The sequence below is a fragment of the Saccopteryx bilineata genome, chromosome 7 (genome assembly GCF_036850765.1).
Source record: "Saccopteryx bilineata isolate mSacBil1 chromosome 7, mSacBil1_pri_phased_curated, whole genome shotgun sequence".
Taxonomy (NCBI): domain Eukaryota; kingdom Metazoa; phylum Chordata; class Mammalia; order Chiroptera; family Emballonuridae; genus Saccopteryx; species Saccopteryx bilineata.
The window spans coordinates 72,180,283-72,199,837 of record NC_089496.1 but is presented as its reverse complement, the minus strand read 5'-3'; the positions used below and the strand labels follow the sequence as shown (position 1 = coordinate 72,199,837).

General features: G+C 40.3%; 1 protein-coding gene across 2 annotated transcripts in view; it reads left to right on the top strand.

Annotated features, from left to right (window-relative positions):
• Positions 1 to 19,555, top strand: part of IREB2 (iron responsive element binding protein 2) — a 52,494-nt gene that overhangs the window by 22,977 nt on the left and 9,962 nt on the right. The window contains exons 6-18 of one of the 2 annotated variants that reach the window (XM_066239760.1): positions 2,450 to 2,519; positions 3,395 to 3,578; positions 4,520 to 4,659; positions 7,572 to 7,743; positions 9,486 to 9,586; positions 10,712 to 10,828; positions 12,782 to 12,941; positions 13,699 to 13,834; positions 15,015 to 15,099; positions 16,103 to 16,259; positions 16,571 to 16,695; positions 19,206 to 19,310; positions 19,407 to 19,549. In XM_066239760.1, coding sequence (XP_066095857.1) covers positions 2,450 to 2,519; positions 3,395 to 3,578; positions 4,520 to 4,659; positions 7,572 to 7,743; positions 9,486 to 9,586; positions 10,712 to 10,828; positions 12,782 to 12,941; positions 13,699 to 13,834; positions 15,015 to 15,099; positions 16,103 to 16,259; positions 16,571 to 16,695; positions 19,206 to 19,310; positions 19,407 to 19,549 — 1,695 coding nt within the window. Of the gene's footprint in view, positions 1 to 2,449; positions 2,520 to 3,394; positions 3,579 to 4,519; positions 4,660 to 7,571; positions 7,744 to 9,485; positions 9,587 to 10,711; positions 10,829 to 12,781; positions 12,942 to 13,698; positions 13,835 to 15,014; positions 15,109 to 16,102; positions 16,260 to 16,570; positions 16,696 to 19,205; positions 19,311 to 19,406; positions 19,550 to 19,555 lie in introns of both variants that reach the window. The other variant, XM_066239759.1, reaches the window with a different exon arrangement.

The following is a 19,555-nucleotide window of genomic DNA, read 5'->3' as shown; positions in this document are numbered from 1 at the left end:
GAGAGTGTCAGAGAGAGGGATAGACAGCAACAGTCAGACAGGAACGGAGAGAAATGAGAAACATCAATCATCAGTTATTCATTGTGGCACTTTTAGTTGTTCAGTGATTGCTTTCTCATATGTGCCTTGACCGTGGGGCTACAGCAGACCAAGTAACCCCTTGCTCAAGCCAGCGACCTTTGGTCCAAGCTGGCGAGCTTTTTGTTCAAAAAAGATGAGGTCGCTCAAGCTGGCGACCTCGGGGTCTCGAACCTGGGTCCTCTTCATCCCAGTCCAATGCTCTATCCATTGCGCCATTGCCTGGTCAGGCTAAAAGTCGTATTCTTTAGAGTCATGTTGTTTAATACATTGTTAACAGACTGTCAAAAATAAACTTTGTAAAGTTAGAATTTAACACATTTAAGATTTAGAATAGCTAACAATATCCACACAGATTTCATCATGATTGCTAAATAATACATTAATTCATTTGACCCTAAACTCGATTTTTCAAGTTCTGTCTGCTTCTAAAATTTTTGGCTCAATATATCTGTAAAGCCTCAGGTTATGGTGACCTCATATGTTCTTCCTTTCTAAGAATTCAATATAATATATGGGTCCTTTGGCGTCAAATTTATGACTGTTTTATGTGTAATCACTCCTTATTCTTGCTACTTAGTTGTACTGATTGTTCCGGGCATGTTGACTTTTGAGATTAACATCTTCTCTTAGACAGAAATTTATTTCCTGAAAAGATTTATCGATTTAAAAATCATTGGGTTTAAAAAAATTTTTTTTGTTGTTGTGTCTTTTTATAACTGGCAGAATATGAAGTGCTAAGAGGGTATATTTTTATTTCTAAAAATACAGTTTGGTATAAGATTTCCCTTCAATTTTGACTTTAAATTACAAAGTAGTCCTGGCTATGTAAAAATAATAACTCTTTTGTGTGCTGTAATATGTCAGCAAAGTATTAATTATAGACTCAAACAAGAAAGGGAAGGTAGAAGTTGAGAGCATGCATTTGACACTTGAAATCATTCCCTAATTTGAAGTCAGGTTACAAGCTAATAAAGGTTTTGATGGCACTTTATAGCCATAGGTGCTGTGAAAACAGAGAGTAATTGCAGTGGCTTTGGAAAGCTGTATTCCCCGAGGTCCTGAGAAAAATCTCCCTAAGAAGTGCTATGGCTTCAAGAGATCACTCAGCAATGAATTATTAATGTAATCTTTGTTTTTTAAAAAAGTGGACAATTGAACAACTGTGATTAACCTCTGGGGGACATGTATAATTTAAGTTGTATTGATACTCAATCAACACTTAATCACCAGCTGAGCTGGCAGGTAAAATTAAGCAACTTAAAACTGTTAGTAATAATTTTTTTCAAACATCCATTAGATAAAAAATAGCTTCCTAAAAATAGGACTGTGTTGTTGGGAGGTGAATTTTTTCTATCTCTGTGTTAAGTAATTTATTTATAATCCATATAATGTAAACTACTACTTATAGATAAAATAGACCCTTCCATTTTGGTTAAGATGAGTACAAATTTTGACTGAAAGCTCTTTTTAAACTAAAATGATGTTGGACATCTATGCTTATTCCATAGTGATCACCAGTGTCTCTCTCCTAGTGCCCTGGCTCAAGGGCCAGGTGGGTGGACATGTTCATACTTATAATTGAGTATGCTACCCCCTCCTTTCTAATAGTGGATAGTTCAACAGAACTTCTTTTTTGTATGATTTTAACCAAATCTCACAGTAATACATATTAAGTATAGTTTGGGACTCTGGTGTGGACGTGGCTTTAACATGCCCAGTAAATAATGAGTCCTTGCATTAGCTTTCCAGTGTGTTACTGAAAGCTGCACTTCCTTGCTACAGAGAAGGGAATGGGTTCTGAGAAATCCAGTAAGTTGCTGTTCTAAGAATTTTAAAAGTTTGTGTATGTATAAGAACAAAGATTTGGCCCTGGCCGGTTGGCTCAGCGGTAGAGCGTCGGCCTAGCGTGCGGAGGACCCGGGTTCGATTCCCGGCCAGGGCACATAGGAGAAGCGCCCATTTGCATCTCCACCCCTCCGCCGCGCCTTCCTCTCTGTCTCTCTCTTCCCCTCCCGCAGCCAAGGCTCCATTGGAGCAAAAGATGGCCCAGGCGCTGGGGATGGCTCTGTGGCCTCTGCCCCAGGCGCTAGAGTGGCTCTGGTTGCAATATGGCGACACCCAGGAGGGTCGCAACATGGCGACGCCCAGGATGGGCAGAGCATCGCCCCCTGGTGGGCAGAGCATCGCCCCCTGGTGGGCGTGCCGGGTGGATCCCGGTCGGGCGCATGCAGGAGTCTGTCTGACTGTCTCTCCCTGTTTCCAGCTTCAGAAAAATGAAAAAAAAAAAAAAAAAGAACAAAGATTTGGAGAAACAAGGGAGGTCTTTCTGTAATACGTACACTTTAACATCAGCTCTTCTTCCTTTTAGACCTGAAACAGTATTTAAAAATCAAGAAGTAGAATTTGGCAGAAATCGAGAGAGGCTTCAATTTTTCAAGGTATAAATGGTTTGGGGAAATTTTTATATTGAAATTTATAAAATATTGATGTTAATAGGTACAGTTTTTATATCCTGGGACTAGTAGTTTTTGAACATTTTTAGCAACAGACCCCTTTTGATTTTGCACAGCTTTACCAGACACCCCAGTGTATAAGAAAATATTAAAGACAGGCTTAAGGCCCTGGCCGGTTGGCTCAGTGGTAGAGCGTCGGCCTGGCGTGTATAAGTCCTGGGTTCGATTTCCGGCCAGGGCACACAGGAGAAGCGCCCATCTGCTTCTCCACCCCTCCCCCTCTCCTTCCTCTCTGTCTCTTTCTTCCCCTCCCGCAGCCGAGGCTCCATTGGAGCAAAGATGGCCTGGGCGCTGGGGATGGCTCCTTGGCCTCTGCCCCAGGCGCTAGAGTGGCTCTGGTTGCGACAGAGCATCGCCCCCTGATGGGCGTGCCGGGTGGATCCCGGTCGGGCTCATGCGGGAGTCTGTCTGACTGTCTCTCCCGGTTTCTAGCTTCAGAAAAATACAAACAAACAAACAAACAAACAAAAACAGGCTTAAAAAAAAAAAACAAAAAAACAAGCTGGAGTTCAGGTGAGCTGGAAAGGCTCCCCTTCCCATCCTGAGTCCTAGGGACACAGTTGGAAACTACCATTTATCTGGACTCTTGGAACGTTTATCTTTGACTTAATTTTTTTTAATAATCTGCAAAATAATCATGTTTAGGTTTAGTCTGCATTTTTATTTTAAGCATGTACTATATAATTGGACCATTTGGGACATTGGTAAAATATTTTTAGTGTCAGTGTTTATAACATGATGGTGAGCACAAATTTATATTAATGTACACTAACAGTTGACTTTCTTTCCACAAAACCCAGTGGAGTTCAAGAGTGTTTAGGAATGTGGCTCTAATCCCTCCTGGAACTGGAATGGCTCATCAAGTAAATTTGGAATACTTGTCGAGAGTGGTTTTTGACTCAAAGGACCTCCTCTTCCCAGACAGTGTCGTTGGCACAGACTCTCATATAACCATGGTGAATGGTTTGGGGATCCTGGGGTGGGGTAAGTAAATAGCAAGTGTTTCTTTCTTTTTGGCAGAGGATATCAGGAACATTATAAAAGAACACAAATAGCAGGTCTTTATAGCTTCTTTGACACTTCATTTAAAATAGCAACAAAAATAAATCATAACTCAGGTGTTTTTGGACAGTGTCATATAGGAGAGAATTTGTGCAATTTGCACAGTGTCCAATGCAGCACACTGTGGAGTGGTTAGTGTGATGGTGATGACATTTGTGGAAGTTATATCTTATTTAAGCGGCTTCCCCTGGCCTTTTGTATAAATCCAGATTCCTTCACATTATATGCAAGGCCATTTACAACCTGCTGCCTCTTTGGCCAGTTGTCCACATACATCTTAAAGATTGGTTGTTCTGTTTCCCTGAGTGGGTTGTGCTCCTATGTGTCATGGCTTTGCACAGGCTGGATTGACATTTTTTGGGTTTTTTTGGCTTTGCCATTAATCTAAGCCTCTTGAGCTTGACAGGGACTGGGTTCTATTCATTTCATATCTTGAGCATAGTATCCTACTTAGTGTAATAAATTTTAAATGTTTACTGAATTTACATAAAGGTAAAAAGTTTTTTCTTGCTCTTTTTAAAAAATTTATTGATTTTTAAAGAGGAAAGGAGAGAGAGACAAATGGCAATTTCTTATTTTACTTTTTATGCACTCATTGGTTGTATGTGCCCTGACCAAGGATTGAACCTGTGACCTTGGCATATCAAGTCAACAATCTAACCAGTTGAACTACTTGGCCAGGGCTTAAAATCTGCCATGTGAGCGGAATCATTGTTTTTAAGAAGACTTGGGTTTTGTGTCCACAGTAGTAGCAGTAAAGCAGCTCTGTGTAAGAGGAGTTCGTGAAACACCTAGATTCACCAGGATACCTTGAGTTATCTTTGAGTGTCCTGTGCTAATAATGTGCATCTTTCTTACCGCAGGAGTTGGAGGCATTGAAACGGAAGCAGTTATGCTTGGGCTGCCAGTTTCTCTTACGTTGCCAGAGGTGGTTGGATGTGAGTTAACTGGCTCATCAAACCCTTTTGTTACGTCCATAGATGTTGTTCTTGGCATTACGAAGGTACGTTAAAGTTGTGCTGGCTGGCCCTGGCCGGTTGGCTTGGTGGTAGAGCGTTGGCCTGGCTTGCGGAAGTCCTGGGTTCGATTCCCGGCCAGGGCACACAGGAGAGGCGCCCATCTGCTTCTCCACCCCTCCCCCTCTCCTTCCTCTCTGTCTCTCCCTTCCCCTCCCATAGCCAAGGCTCCATTGGAGCAAAAGATGGCCCGGGCGCTGGGGATGGCTCCTTGGCCTCTGCCCCAGGAGCTAGAGTGGCTCTGATCGCAACAGAGCGATGCCCCAGATGGGCAGAGCATCGCCCCCTGGTGGGCATGCCGGGTGGATCCCGGTCGGGTGCATGCAGGAGTCTGTCTGCCTCCCCATTTCCAGCTTCAGAAAAATACAAAAAAAAAAAAAAGTGCTGGCTGTGTAACCTTAGTGCACACGTCTTTAAGGAGAGGAGACCCATCAAGTTGCCATTGTAGTAATAATAGCAAATATGGGACACTTGGTACTAGTAAGTACAGGACAGTTGTGTTATTGTTCAGTTGACATGTTAACTCTTGTATTTCTTGTTACAAGCCTATGAGTTTGGTAATATTATCGGTGACCCATTTTCCTGTCTTAATTCTGAGAAAACAGACACAGTAAGGTTGAATGACTTACCAGAGGGTCCAGGAAGTGATGGAATCAGCATTCTAACTCAGGCAGTCAGATTCTTGAGTCCGTCTCTCACCCCTTCTACCTTCCTGCCTCAATAAGTAGTTTGTTGGCTCCATGAATATTAGGAAGAGTCTAAACTCCTTTAATACTTAATTGAATCATATGTCTTTTAGAAACCATTACTAAATAATACTTTCAAAAATGGTATCTAGAAATGCGATGGTGTCAAACTTTCTATTGGCCTTTCTGACATCGCATTAAAACAGTGGCTGCGCCCTGGCCGGTTGGCTCAGTGGTAGAGCGACGGCCTGGCGTATAGAAGTCCCGGGTTCGATTCCCAGCCAGGGCACACAGGAGAAGCGCCCATCTGCTTCTCCACCCCTCCCCCTCTCCTTCCTCTCTGTCTCTCTCTTCCCCTCCTGCAGCCAAGGCTCCATTGGAGCGAAGATGGCCCGGGCGCTGGGGATGGCTCCTTGGCCTCTGCCCCAGGCGCTAGAGTGGCTCTGGTCGCAACCAAGTGACGCCCCGGAGGGGTAGAGCATCGCCCCCTGGTGGGCAGAGCGTGGCTCCATGGTGGGCGTGCCGGGTGGATCCCGGTCAGGTGTGTGCGGGAGTCTGTCTGACTGTGTCTCCCAGTTTCCAGCTTCAGAAAAAAATTAAAAAACAGTGGCTGCATGTGTTCAATACAAGTACTCTAGGGTTTCCTCGTGAACAACCATCTATAACTCCCCATCCTAAATTTCTGGTGCTCACTAACTTCATCTCAGTGCTTAAGTCACATGAAATTGGGTGTTCCACATGTAACCCCCAGTTGGGTCCACGTCTCAACCCTTTTGGTCAGATTGTGGTCTGAAGGCTTTCTGGATACTCCACAGGGAAGGAAAATGGTATTGCTTTCCTCTCAGCATGTAGTATTGATTCTTCTCTAATTAGAAATACATTTGACATCTTACAGAAATGATTGATTTGATGCATGGGACCAAAGATCAAGAAGTTAAATTGAGAATTACAGCATTATTTCTAAAGGAAAAGGAACATCCCAAATTATGCATACATATATTGAAGATTATATTTATTTGAGGTCCTATGTTCATGATTTTTATAGGATTAATGTATTTTTCAAAATACACATTCTAATACCTCGTTAATTTGGCGAAAGCAGCAGCTTAGTTATATCTAATCTGTCTCTCATCGGAAAATAATTACCACAACTATAAGACAGCTTTCTCTTAGGCTTGAGTTTCTACATCTAATTTAAAAAAAAAAAGAGTTTAGATTAAGTGATCCCTAGCACCTCTATCGTATGGGACTTAATATTATTCAGAAGTTGAAGGATGTTTCTTTGTTGGTCACCTCCATAGGCTCTTTCCCTATACCAATATGAGATGATTTTATAATTTAGAGCAGCTGTTTTGGTTACTTTTAGTAACTAATAAACATGATTTTAGAAGGAATTAACTTTGAAGCTTCAAATTAAATACTATCAAAATAGAATTCAGCTATGATTAATATTGCTGTAAGGCCTGACCAGGCAGTGGCGCAGTGGATAGAGCGTTGGACTGGGATGCCGAGGACCCAGGTTCGAGACCCCAAGGTTGCCAGCTTGAGCGCGAGCTCATCTGGCTTGAGCAAAATAAAAAATGCTCACTGGCTTGGACCCAAGGTCTCTGGCTAGAGCAAGGGGTTGCTCGGTCTGCTGAAGGCCCACGGTCAAGGCATATATGAGAAAGCAATCAATGAACAACTAAGGTATCGCAACAAAAAACTGATGATTGATGCTTCTCATCTCTCTCCGTTCCTGTCTGTCTGTCCCTATCTGTCCCTCTCTCTGACTCTCTCTCTGTGTCCCTGTTAAAAAAAAAAAAAAATTAAAAATTTAAAAAAAAAAAAAATATATATATATATATATATATATCTGTAAGTATTTGGACCAGCAGTTGGAATTCGAAGACTTTATATAAGATAGTATATAACTTTTTGTTTATATACACAGTTTATTAGTGTGTTCATAATTCATTAAATTCAAGATGATACCAATGGTTAGAAGCACCATTATTTTATGTACTGCTAAGACACTGAGTCTACTCTAGACCCGTATCAGACTATTTATTTTAAAATAAGACCAGATTGAGTTGATATTTCATAGAACAACAGACGACCTCTTTGCTTCATTGTCAGTAATATTGGGTGAAAATTAGATTGTACAGTTGTCAGAGAATCCATGCCAATCTTATGCTAATTTTGTGTGCATTTCTATGTGTCCCTTTATACAGCACCTCAGGCAAGTAGGAGTGGCTGGAAAGTTTGTTGAGTTTTTTGGAAGTGGAGTTTCACAGTTATCTATTGTGGATCGAACTACAATAGCAAACATGTGTCCAGAATATGGTGCTATCCTCAGCTTTTTCCCTGTTGACAATGTGACATTAAAACATTTAGAATATACAGGTAAGAAGATACAAGATCATTAGGATAAACATGTTAAATTTCCAATGTATCTGTCTGAAATATTTTATAGTAAATCACCACCTTGTTTTTTAATATTCGTGAAGTTATCTTATTTTGGAATAGTGGCTTTCAAGTGAACTGCATCAGATGGCTTTTAAATAGTGTCGTGCCCTCAAATTCTAGTCCCCTCTGACCCATTTGCAAGCATTGTAAAGAAATTACTCAAACTGCTGATTTTTACCTCGCTTTTCCCCATAGTGAGGATGTTGCAGCCTATTCAGGGACTGAGAGATGACTTAATGTTCCCCGCTGCTCCCTCTGCATCCAGTAGTTGAGGGGCCACCAGATGGAGGAGGCTGAGAACCAGAGATTTGTCTAAAGGATAAGCATCTAATTTTGTGGAAAGCAGCATAGATTATAGGTTCCAATCTCTCTTGTAGCCTGATTAACTAGGAACTTTGACCAATCTTTTATTGACTACTCAATTTAAAATAGAAACTACTGGAAAAAAAACAGAACATACTGATATTTCATAAGGCCCCTATTGAAAAAGCAGGATCTCTTTTTTATTGGATGTACTTGCTATTTTTAAGAGATCATTGCTCTAATCAAATGTGTATTTGGGGGCTGTATTCTAGTGTTCTTCAGTGTAGGGACAGATTGTTGTAAGTTAATAAGTCAAATGGCAAAGTGATCCTGGTTATTTGGAGCCTCAGAGGGAAGAATGGCCCTCATAGAATGCAAACCTTTCTCTAAACTGGATTTTTGTTAGTGGGACATTTAGGAGAGAGTGGTTAAAGCTGTCTTATTTCCTTGTATATTAAAATGAAGTAATGTATTAATGACCTGTTACTATGTAGCAAATTATCCTAAAATTTAGTGGCTTAAAATAGCAATAGTCATTTATTGCCACATGGTTTTATGGTGTCAGTAGTGCACACAGGGCACACAATTGGACAGCTTTTTTCTGCTTCATGCTGCTGGGACCTCAATTGCCAGACTCCAGAGCCAGGCCAGGGAGTCCTGAGGCTTCTTCACCCACATGTCTGGTGGTGAGTGCTGGCTGTCAGCTGTGGGTTTTTTTAATAACCTGAGAGAGAGCGGTGCCACCCAGAAATCTCATTGCTCTGGTGCCAGTGGCATGAACATACATGCCACCTCTTGATGGAGAAATGTCACTGTCACATTGTAAGAAGAACGTGTAACATTGGGAATATATTGCTGGGGCAAGCATTGGAAAATACAACCTGCCACAGTCATTTGTTTCTCATGCTTATATATAACTTCCCAAATGTTAAATTGGAAACTTTCATGTTAACATCTAAATTTTTAAATTTCTGGAAGATCTTTCTGCTCTATGAAACTATTTTTAATTTTCATTTACTTTAATCTTTCATTTTTGCATATTGTTTAGGGAAAGTAATGAATTTATCCTTCGTGGTAGGTGGTAATTTATTATTTTTTCTTATGCAAACAGTATTTTTTGTGAATTTTGTAGTACAGGATTTGATCTTGTTCTGTGGTTTAACTTTTAAAGGGGGAGCTGCTCTGTAATTTATAAAGAGAGTTTTTCATGAAGTAAAATTTTTTATAATTCTTGAGAATAATGTCAAGTACTAATATATAAAGAAATCAGTTCTGATTAGTTATTTGTAATATTTGTTTCTTGCTCATCGAATACAGCCCAACACCCCAAAAGGTTTCAGGATTCCTTACTGGATTTTTGTTGTTTATCTTTTCAGGTCTTGACAAAGCCAAACTCGAATCAATGGAAACATACCTTAAAGCTGTGAAATTGTTTCGAAATGACCAGACTAGTTCGGGAGAACCTGAGTATTCCCAGGTGTGTACAGAAGAACTCACATAGTACCGGGTGTAAGTGCTGGAGCCTGACCACCTGTGTTTCCATCCCAGCCTGAATATTTATTAGCTGTATATCTCTGGGCAAGTTATTTAGCCTTTCTGCCTTCCCTTTTCTCTAAAATATGAAGATAATATCTACTGCATAGGATTCTTTTTTACTTTTTTTTTTTTATTCAGTGAGAGGGGGAGAGGCAGAGAGACAGCCTCCTGCATGCACTCTGAATAGGATCCACCCAGCAAGCCCATTAGGGGGCGATGCTATGTGTATCTGTGGCATTGATCCATTACTCAGCTAGCAAGCTCTTCTTAGCACCTGAAGCAGAGGCCATGGAGCCATCCTCCACGCCTGGGGCCCAACTCCTCTAATCAAGCCATGGCTGTAGGATCTGGGGGTTGGGGAAGAGAAGTGAGAAGGGGAGGGGGAAGAAGCAGATGGGCACCTCACCAGTATGCCCTTACTGGGAATTGAACCTGGGACATCCACATGCCGGACCGATTGTTCTACCATTGTGTCAACTGTCCAGGGCCTTAAGAGATGAAATCCTAACTCATTAGAATAGTTTATGGCATGTAGCGGGTGCTTAATAAATGGTAGCTATTATTATTATTATTATTATTATTAAACATGTTATTTATAAACCTACTTTGATTTCATTCATTAAGTTCACATAGATTTTTATTACAGTGAAGCTGAGAACGAAGAAAGGTTTACTAAGCCCCCATCCACTGCCTCAGACAGGCACAAAGGGTCGTATTTAGGCCAAGAGCATAGTTTTAGAGCTGGCACAGATGTATGTGAAGCAGCGTTTATTATATTTGTGGGGAAAGGACAGTTGGAGAGTAAAAATGTTTGTGTAACATGTACGGTTGGTGTAGTAGTTTGCATATGCATCTGCTAGTCTTGCTTTTTAGCAAATTTTCATGTTATCTTTTGTAAGCTAAGTGGAGTTTTTAAATCTATGATGTGTGTGTTTCAGCATTAAAACAAGTCTCATTCAAACATATAAATATGCTTGCTCATTCTGCCTTAGAAAGTAGTGCTTGGATTGGAATCTGTCCTTATAAATCCTAATTTGTTTTCTTCCTCTCCTCTCTCATTTCCTAGGTGATCCAGATTAACCTGAATTCAATAGTTGCATCTGTTAGTGGTCCAAAAAGACCACAGGATAGAGTTGCGGTGACAGAGATGAAAAGTGATTTTCGAGCTTGCTTAAGTGAAAAGGTAGATAACCTTACTGTTACTTTGTCATCACACTGTGTGACCTGAGGAGAGAACTGACAGACTGGTTCCCAGGGTCCTGCTGTAGTTTTCTGTTGTGGCACACACCAGCAGCCCCACCTCCTCCTTACTGACATGAAGGTCTTAACGTTTGGTGAGCTTGTTCTCAGGTCCATGCTGAGGATCAGAAGTCGATTATGTCTGCTTAAATTAAGAAAAATTGTTTTTTAAGATTTTATTCATTTTAGAGAGGGGAGAGAGAGAGAAAGAAGGTGGAGGAGGAGCAGGAAGCATCAACTCCCATATGTGCCTTGACCAGGCAAGCCCAGGGTTTTGAAATGGTGAATTCAGCGTTCAGGTCGATACTTTATCCATTGCACCGCCACAGGTTTGGCCTAAATTAAAATATAAGTTAGCGAAAATTTAAAATTTCTGGCCCTGACTGGTTGGCTCAGCGATAGAGCATCGGCCCAGCATGTGGAAGTCCCAGGTTCGATTCCCAGTCAGGGCACACAGGAGAAGCGCCCATCTGCTTCTCCACCCTTCCCCCTCTCCTTTCTGTCTCTTCCTCTCCTGCAGCCAAGGCTCAATTGGAGCAAAGTTGGTCTGGGTGCTGAGGATGGCTCTATGGCCTTGGTTGGCCTATGCACTAGAATGGCTCCAGTTGCAATGGAGCAGCACCCTAAATGGGCAGAGCATTGCCCCCTAGTGGGCTTGCTGGATGGATCCTGGTCTAGTGTATGTGGGATTGTCTTTCTTTGCCTCCCTGCTTCTCACTTCAGAAAAATACAAAAAAAACCCACAAATAATTTTTCTCTTGGCTGACCAGTGGTGGTGCAGTGAATAGAGCATCAACCTGGGATGCTGAGATCTTAGGTTTGAAGCACTGAGGTTGCTGGCAACTACAAGTTGATGCATCTCATCTTTCTCCCTTTGTCCCTTACTCTCGCTCTTGCTCTCTCTCAAAAAAAAATAATAATTTTTTTTGTTAGTCACAGTAGCCTCATTTCAATTACGTATTAGCTACATGTTGCTGTGGCTCTTATATTGGATTTATTTACATTGTCACAGAAATTTCTATTGGACAGCAATGCTCTAGTGGTTGGCAAACTCATTAGTCAACAGCCAAATATCAACAGTACAACGATTGAAATTTCTTTTGAGAGCCAAATTTTTTAAACTTAAACTACATAGGTAGGTACATTCTTTATCGAGGTAGTGCCCGCATGTAGTATTTTGTGAAAGAGCCACACTCAAGAGGCCAAAGAGCCGCATGTGACTCATGAGCCGCAGTTTGCTGACCAGGTCTAGACCTTTGTGACTTCGTAGACTACAAGGAAAACAAAACTTATCTGAGAGTCATGACTTCACTCTTGTCTCTTTCTGTTCTGAGAACTGGTATCTGGCTTTCTTTTTATAAAGCTTTTGTTTTTATAAATTCTTGATTTTTATTACTGTGGAAAATGTCAGGCTTATACAGGAATAAAATAGTGTAATGAATTCCCAGGTACCTTGCTTCAACAATTGCCAACTCTAGCAAATTCTGCGTGCGTGCGCACACACACACACACACACACACACGATTATTTGGAAGCAAGTCTTCAGGGCCGTTTTTAACAAAAAGTTTGTTCCACCTCTTGAGAATTACTGTAAGCAGGAATGAATAGCAAAACACAGCCTCGTGACAACTGGATCCTGCATACTTGGCTAGGCTATTAGTAGATAAAAGCTGTGGACACCAGCAGGCTCTTCTCATGTTTATTCATGTCCATGCTTCAGCTGAATTACAGCTACTGATGTCATGGGCCTTCATCTCAAACATGGTTAGAACTTTAAGGGTTGAATCACCAACAGTTGGATCTGCCATGTTTTCTACCAATATTTTTTTCTAAACGTCCACAGTATTTTTTTTTTTTTACGTCCACAGTATTTATATTTGTGTACAAATTTCTATAGGTTGGATTCAGAGGCTTCCAGATTGCAGCTGAAAAGCAGAATGATGCTGTTTCTATTCACTATGAAGGAAGTGACTATCAGCTGTCGCACGGGTCTGTGGTTATAGCGGCAGTCACCAGTTGCACCAATAATTGCAACCCGTCTGTCATGCTCACTGCAGGTGGGTGGTGGTTTAAGGTCATATGTTGTCTTTCCTGAGTTAATTTGCCTTTTTGTCATATTCACCTTCTGTTTTTTAGATAGTGCATGAGTATTGGTGTCTCTACGATGTGGTATTAAGGACTTTCTGAGATTTTAATTAGGTTTTAATGAGCCTAAGTTTGATAAATGCTGTCAATTCCCTTTTTATTACAGAGGTACATTATCTTATTATAACACATATCTATTAGTTTTAGGTTGTATCTGCTTCTGTTAACTTAGGAGAACTATTAATTAGCAAGTCTCTTGATAATCTGTTAGGAGTTGACCATAGCCATGCAAGATTCCATGGAGAGTGTGGAGAAAGGGAATATTACTAATAAAGATTGCCAGTGAAAGCAATTGCACATACGTGGAATAGTTACTAGTTGTAGGAAATCATGTATAATGTTAAATTACTGTTTATTATGATTACGGCATTTAAAGTAGTTTCGTTGGCAGTGGGGGAAAAATAAATTGTTCTGTTATTGTGTGTACAATGCTATGCTCAGGTTGTACCTTAATTTACAATGTTAAAGCTACTGTACCAACTATTCAATACAATGTTTTGTTTTAAAGGGAACAAATAGAATAAAATGGTCAAAATAGTGACAATAAGTTTATGAATTTGGACTTTTACTCTAATGTGAATTGGAAAGCTTCCTGTTTAATAAAGCCTTTCTGCCGACCTTAATGTGAGGGAAAGACGCCTCCATAATAATTGTCTGTTTACTGTTCAGGCCTTTTGGCTAAAAAAGCTGTTGAAGTTGGTCTGTGTGTTAAACCGTACATAAGAACAAGTTTATCGCCGGGCAGTGGGATGGTTACACATTACCTCAGTTCAAGTGGAGTATTGCCGTATCTGAGTAAGCTCGGGTAAGTAACAGTAAATCACTGTTTATATTGATACTGGTACTTGCAGTGACTGAAGCTGCTTGTCAGGAACCTTCATATACAAAGACAATATAGGAAAAAATAATCTTAGTTCTTGTTACCATGCCATTACCGTGCGATACTTGAGGCCTTATTAGTCAGCAAACACGTTTTGAGCATATTCAGTGCATAAGGCAAATTTATTGACTGGAGAAGTAGATTGTGATCTCTGGTTTCAGGTGGAAAGACAGTGCGAACAGGTAAAGCCAAGTAACAGTGACAGACAAATATAAGGATGGTACCAAGTACTGTATACTTTCTGTGAGTCATGTAGGTCAGTTACCAGAAAAGAATGAAATCTTACAAGTTGTATTATTAACTGAGTAAATTGTTCTTAATTGAGGTTTTAATGAGGTTACTGGGTCTGTGAATCATAGGTTAAGTTATCCCTGAACTTTGGAGAAAATAACATTCGCATTTCTTAAGTGTTCTAAAAAATAATTGATGCAAAAATTATAATAATTGATGTTTCCCATGTACTTTGTGTACTTCAGAACACATCTTAACATAGATCATCAATTTCTATGTAAGCCTGGTGAATTTTATGTAATCTTTTGGCTTTAGAAGAACAGCTGAAAGTAATTTTGTGGATTATATGTATAATTTTTTAGTTGTTATCATCTTGGAATTTTTGTTAGGGACTTTTCTAGGCTTAACTAGTTGAGAGTTAAAAGATTTACTCCTATCAGAGTACCCAATCACAATGCCTTTTTTGGGGCCTTTGGGCAGAATATAGCCAGGTCCTTTCAATACTTTACAGTTTAAACACCTTTGGAAGGAAGTACAGTATCAATTTTTTGAATGGTCATGTTCTATTCCTAGCAAGGAGTATTTGAGGAGTTTTTTCATGCGTTCTGATACCTACTGTGTCAGATGTAGTTAATCAAATCCAACTTGGAACAGCCTCAGTGTCCAGGCTCTTCAGAGGTTTGTGTGCAGTAGGTAGCGTGCCTGAGGGTCAGCCTTGACACTCAGAAGCTGGGAGATGGACGTACTGACTAAGGTTATACATGCACCACAAATATTCTCGTCTAATCTGATTACAGGCGTGGAAATGAAAGATGCTCTTTCTTTACATGTGTTGTGAAGTACTGACCAATTACATTTATTTTCTGACATACAGATTTGAAGTAGTTGGCTATGGGTGTTCAACATGTGTGGGAAATACAGCACCCTTATCAGAAGCAGTTCTGAATGCAGTGAAACAGGTAAAACAGGTGACTCAGTAAGACATCCACATGGGTTTTCTTTAACTGTATTTTGTTATTAAGTTACAGAAAATAGACATTGATGTGCTTATATTTCTGTATTCCTTCCACCTCTTGGGAAGAGTGACCTGTCAATCTTAGAAGAATCATTTTTAGATTCTTGATATAATTCCTTAAAAATGTGCCTGACCAAGTGGTCATGCAGTGAATAGAGTGTAGAACTGGCATGCAAAGGACCCAGGTTCGAAATTCGAGGTTCCTGGCTTGAGTGCAGGGTCGCTGGCGTGAGTGTGGGATCACAGACATGACCACATGGTTGTTGGCTTGAGCCCAAGGTCGCTGGCTTGAGCAAGGGGTCACTCGCTCTGCTGGAACCCCTTCACCCCCACTCAAGGCACATATGAGAAAGCAATTGATGAACAACTAAGATGCCGCAACAAAGAATTGATGCGTCTCATCTTTCTCCCGTTCTGTCTGTCTGTCTCTATTGTCCCTCTCTCTGTCTCTGTCACCCAAAAAAAAAAAAAAAATGAAATGAGTTATGCCTGACCATAGAGCACAGTAGATAGAGCATCGACCTGGGGTGCCCAGGACCCATATTTGAAACCCTGAGGTCGCCAGCCTAAGCGTGGGATCATAGACATAACCCCATGGTTGCTGGCTTCAGGAAGGGGTCACTGGCTCGGCTGGAGCCCCCCAGTCAAGGCACGTATGAGAAGCAATCAGTAAACTAAACTGCCGTAGCTACAAGTTGATGCTTCTCATATCTCTCCCTCTCTGTCTCTGTGTGTCTCTGTCTTGGTAAGAAAAAAAAAAAAAGAAAAAGAAAAAAGTGAGTTATTTTAGCTTATTTCCAGGATTGGTAGTCTGTGCTTCATAATAGGTCATTTGCTTTTTGGTTATCTTTCTCTTAAGAAATAAAACATTTCAGGTTGCTTTATGATTGTCCAAATTGGTACCATCTCTTCGACTGAATATATTTTTGTGTATTTTATTTTTTCAGGGTGATTTGGTTACTTGTGGAGTTTTATCTGGAAACAAAAATTTTGAAGGCCGTCTTTGTGATTGTGTTCGTGCCAATTACCTTGCCTCTCCACCCTTAGTGGTCGCTTACGCCATAGCCGGCACCGTGAACATAGATTTCCAGACAGAGCCTTTAGGTATCCTTTCCTTTGTATATGTACTTACATATCTGCACACAGGTTTTATATTATATTTGCTATATTTTGGGATGCTTCTTAGACCATCCATTCTTTGAATTATTTTCAAGAAATCGTACCATAATGCATAGTTTCTGTATTCATAAGAAGAATATAGAATGTACACATACTTAGTTCTTCCAGCTGCTAAAGCCTGAAGCACTCTGTTGCTGGATAGATCGCTTGGTTTCTCTGATATGTCTTTGAAAGATATGAATATCTTGAGGGAGTTAGTTTTTATACTAAGTCTTGTTTTTTAATATTTTAACCAGGTACTGACCCCAGCGGGAAGAATATTTACCTGCGTGATATTTGGCCTAGTAGAGAAGAAGTTTATCAGATAGAGGAAGAACATGTTATATCATCCATGTTTAAAGTATTAAAAGAGAAAATAGAGGTCAGAATCTTATTTGTTTCTTAAATAGTTGAACAAAGTGGCATTGTTTCTTTCATACATCCGGTTTTCTAAATAGGATAAAAATTTTAATTACATGATTTTGAATACACAGTTCAAATCAGTGATAGTCATTTTGTGTTTGGAATCAAATATGTAAGAGAATAGTTTAGAGTATTAGAATTGATTTTATTACTTATTAGCAGTGCATAGCATGCATTTATATTTGACATCTTGAATGTGGTTGCATTTCATAGAAACTGCCCTTGTTTGTCATTCTCACTTACATGGTTCAAAAGAAATGAGAACAATGAAATCTCCCACCCACTCCCCAGATGTCTACTTCACCTCCTTAAAGGTGGCCAGTGATGTCAATTTCTTAAGTGTCTTTCAGAGATGTTTTATGTACATACAAGCAAACACATACATTCACACTTGTTTTTAAGAACAAACAATATAAATATGAGGGCAGAAAAAGTATATATTCACTTAACAAATATTTATTGACCCTACAATATGTTTGTTCTGTGAACCAAACAATTCTCATGGGGCCTGACCTGTGATAGCACAGTGAATAAAGTCTCACCTGGAATGCTGAGGTCGCCAGTTCAAAGCCCTGAGCTTATTCGGTCAAGGCACACACAGGAAGCACCTACTACGAGTTGATTATTCCTGCTCCCCCTGCCCCCTTGCCTTTCTCTATCTTCTCTCTAAAATCAGTAAATAAAATCTTAAAAATAATAATTTTGAAAAAAAGAAAGAATTCTCATGGGGAGAGGCAGACAGTGAACAGTACAGAATAATTCAGTAAATTTTACATTATATTAAAAAGTGATAACATTCTATAGAAAAGTATAGATCAGGGTAGCCTGACCACACAGTGGCGCAATGGATAGAGCGTCGGACTGGTATGCCAAGGACCCAGGTTCGAGACCCCAAGGTCGCCAACTTGAGCGTGGCTCATCTGGTTTCAGCAAAGCTCACCAGCTTGGACCCAAGGTCGCTGGCTTAAGCAAGGGGTTATTACTCGGTCTGCTGAAGGCCCGCAATCACGGTACATATGAGAAAGCAATCAATGAACAATTAAGGTGTTGCAACGAAAAACTGATGATTGATGCTTCTCATCTCTCTCTGTTCCTGTCTGTCTGTCCCTTTCTATCCCTCTCTCTGACTCTCTGTCTCTGTAAAAAAAAAAAAAAAGTGTAGATCAGGGTAAAGAAATTGTGCAAATATTGGGGAGTAAATTGCAGAGATTTTATTCCCCTTCTCTTTTTTTTTTCAAGTGAAAAGAGGGGAAGTAGACTCTCTAATGCACCCTGACCAGGATCCTAACCCCCATCTGGGGCTGACACTCTGCCTATCTGGGGTCATGCTTGCATCTGAGCTATTTTTAGCACCTGAGGCGGAGGTTCAGTGGAGCCATCCTCAGCACCCAGGGCCAACATGCTCAAACCATTTGAGCCGTGGCTGCGGAAGGAGAAAAGAGAGAAGGGGAGAGGTGGAGAAGTAGATGGTCGCTTCTCCTGTGTGCCCTGACCAAGAATTGAATCTGGGACATCCATAAGCTAGGCCGACCCTCTACCACTGAGCCAAACAGCCAGTTATCTAAATTGCAGTTTTATATGGGATGGTTGAAAACACATTTTTTGAGCTTAGTTTTGAAGGAGATGAACAAGTTAGTAACATAACCTGGACCAAGAGTAGGGCTTTCCAGGTAGAACATTATGAAGGCCTTTAGGAGGCAACCTCAATGAGTGCTGTTTGGCTACAGCACAGGAAATAAGGATAGCAATAGGAAATGATGTAGGACTGGAACTTAGAGGGAATTTTAGGCCTTTATAAAAATTTAGTCTTTTACTCTGAGATGAGATAAGGAGCTGTTGGAAAGTTTTTTAAACAGGAGTTTCACAATCAAAAGACTTTCTTTGCCTTTGTACTGAAATGTATTGGGGAGAGACGTGTGGGTAAGAAGGCTGGAAGCAGGAAGACCAGTCGTAGTCAAGAATGCAGATGGTAATGGCAGGGGCCATTGAGGTACATAGTAATGGTGATGCTGGAATATGGTTTGAAGGCAAGACTAATACACAGAAAAGTAGGACAAATACTGAAGAATGCTGAGGTTTTTCTTCATTGTCATCTATTGATTGTACCCAAAGATTAACAGCATACTATACAGTGTACTTAATGTCTCTTTAGCAACATGTGTAGATCTTTATCTACCTACTTTTTGGACTCTATAATGTAAAGTTTTTTATGTTCAGTTTGTATTGAAACTTTAACTTAGTGAATTCCTCAAAATGTGGTGTGCTGGAATTTGATGAGCAAATTTTTATTCCCTCTAAGAATGTCATGATTTTTTAGAATGCACTATCTTACCTTTCTTTGGAAATGGGTAAGACTTTTTTTCCCATTCTAATCAAAGAACTATTTTATTCCCTTGATCATACTCATAAGCCTCTTTTTTTTACTTCATTTATCTTTCTTTTGGTTCTCAACCAAAACCATATTCACAGACGGGAGACAAACGGTGGAATTCCTTAGAAGCACCAGATTCAGTTTTGTTTCCTTGGGACTTAAAGTCTACTTATATCAGATGTCCCTCATTTTTTGACAAGCTTGTAAGTATGGTTTTACTATTTCATCTTTTAAAGGTTGTTACGAACTAACACATCTCATGAAGAGTTAAATACCTTCAACTTTCTTTTACCTTTTAGACCAAAGAGCCAGTTGCCCCCCAGCCAATTGAAAATGCCCACGTCTTACTGCATCTGGGAGATGCTGTCATGACAGACCACATCTCACCTGCCGGAAGCATCTCCAGGAGCAGTGCTGCTGCTAAGTATCTGACAAACAGAGGGTGAGT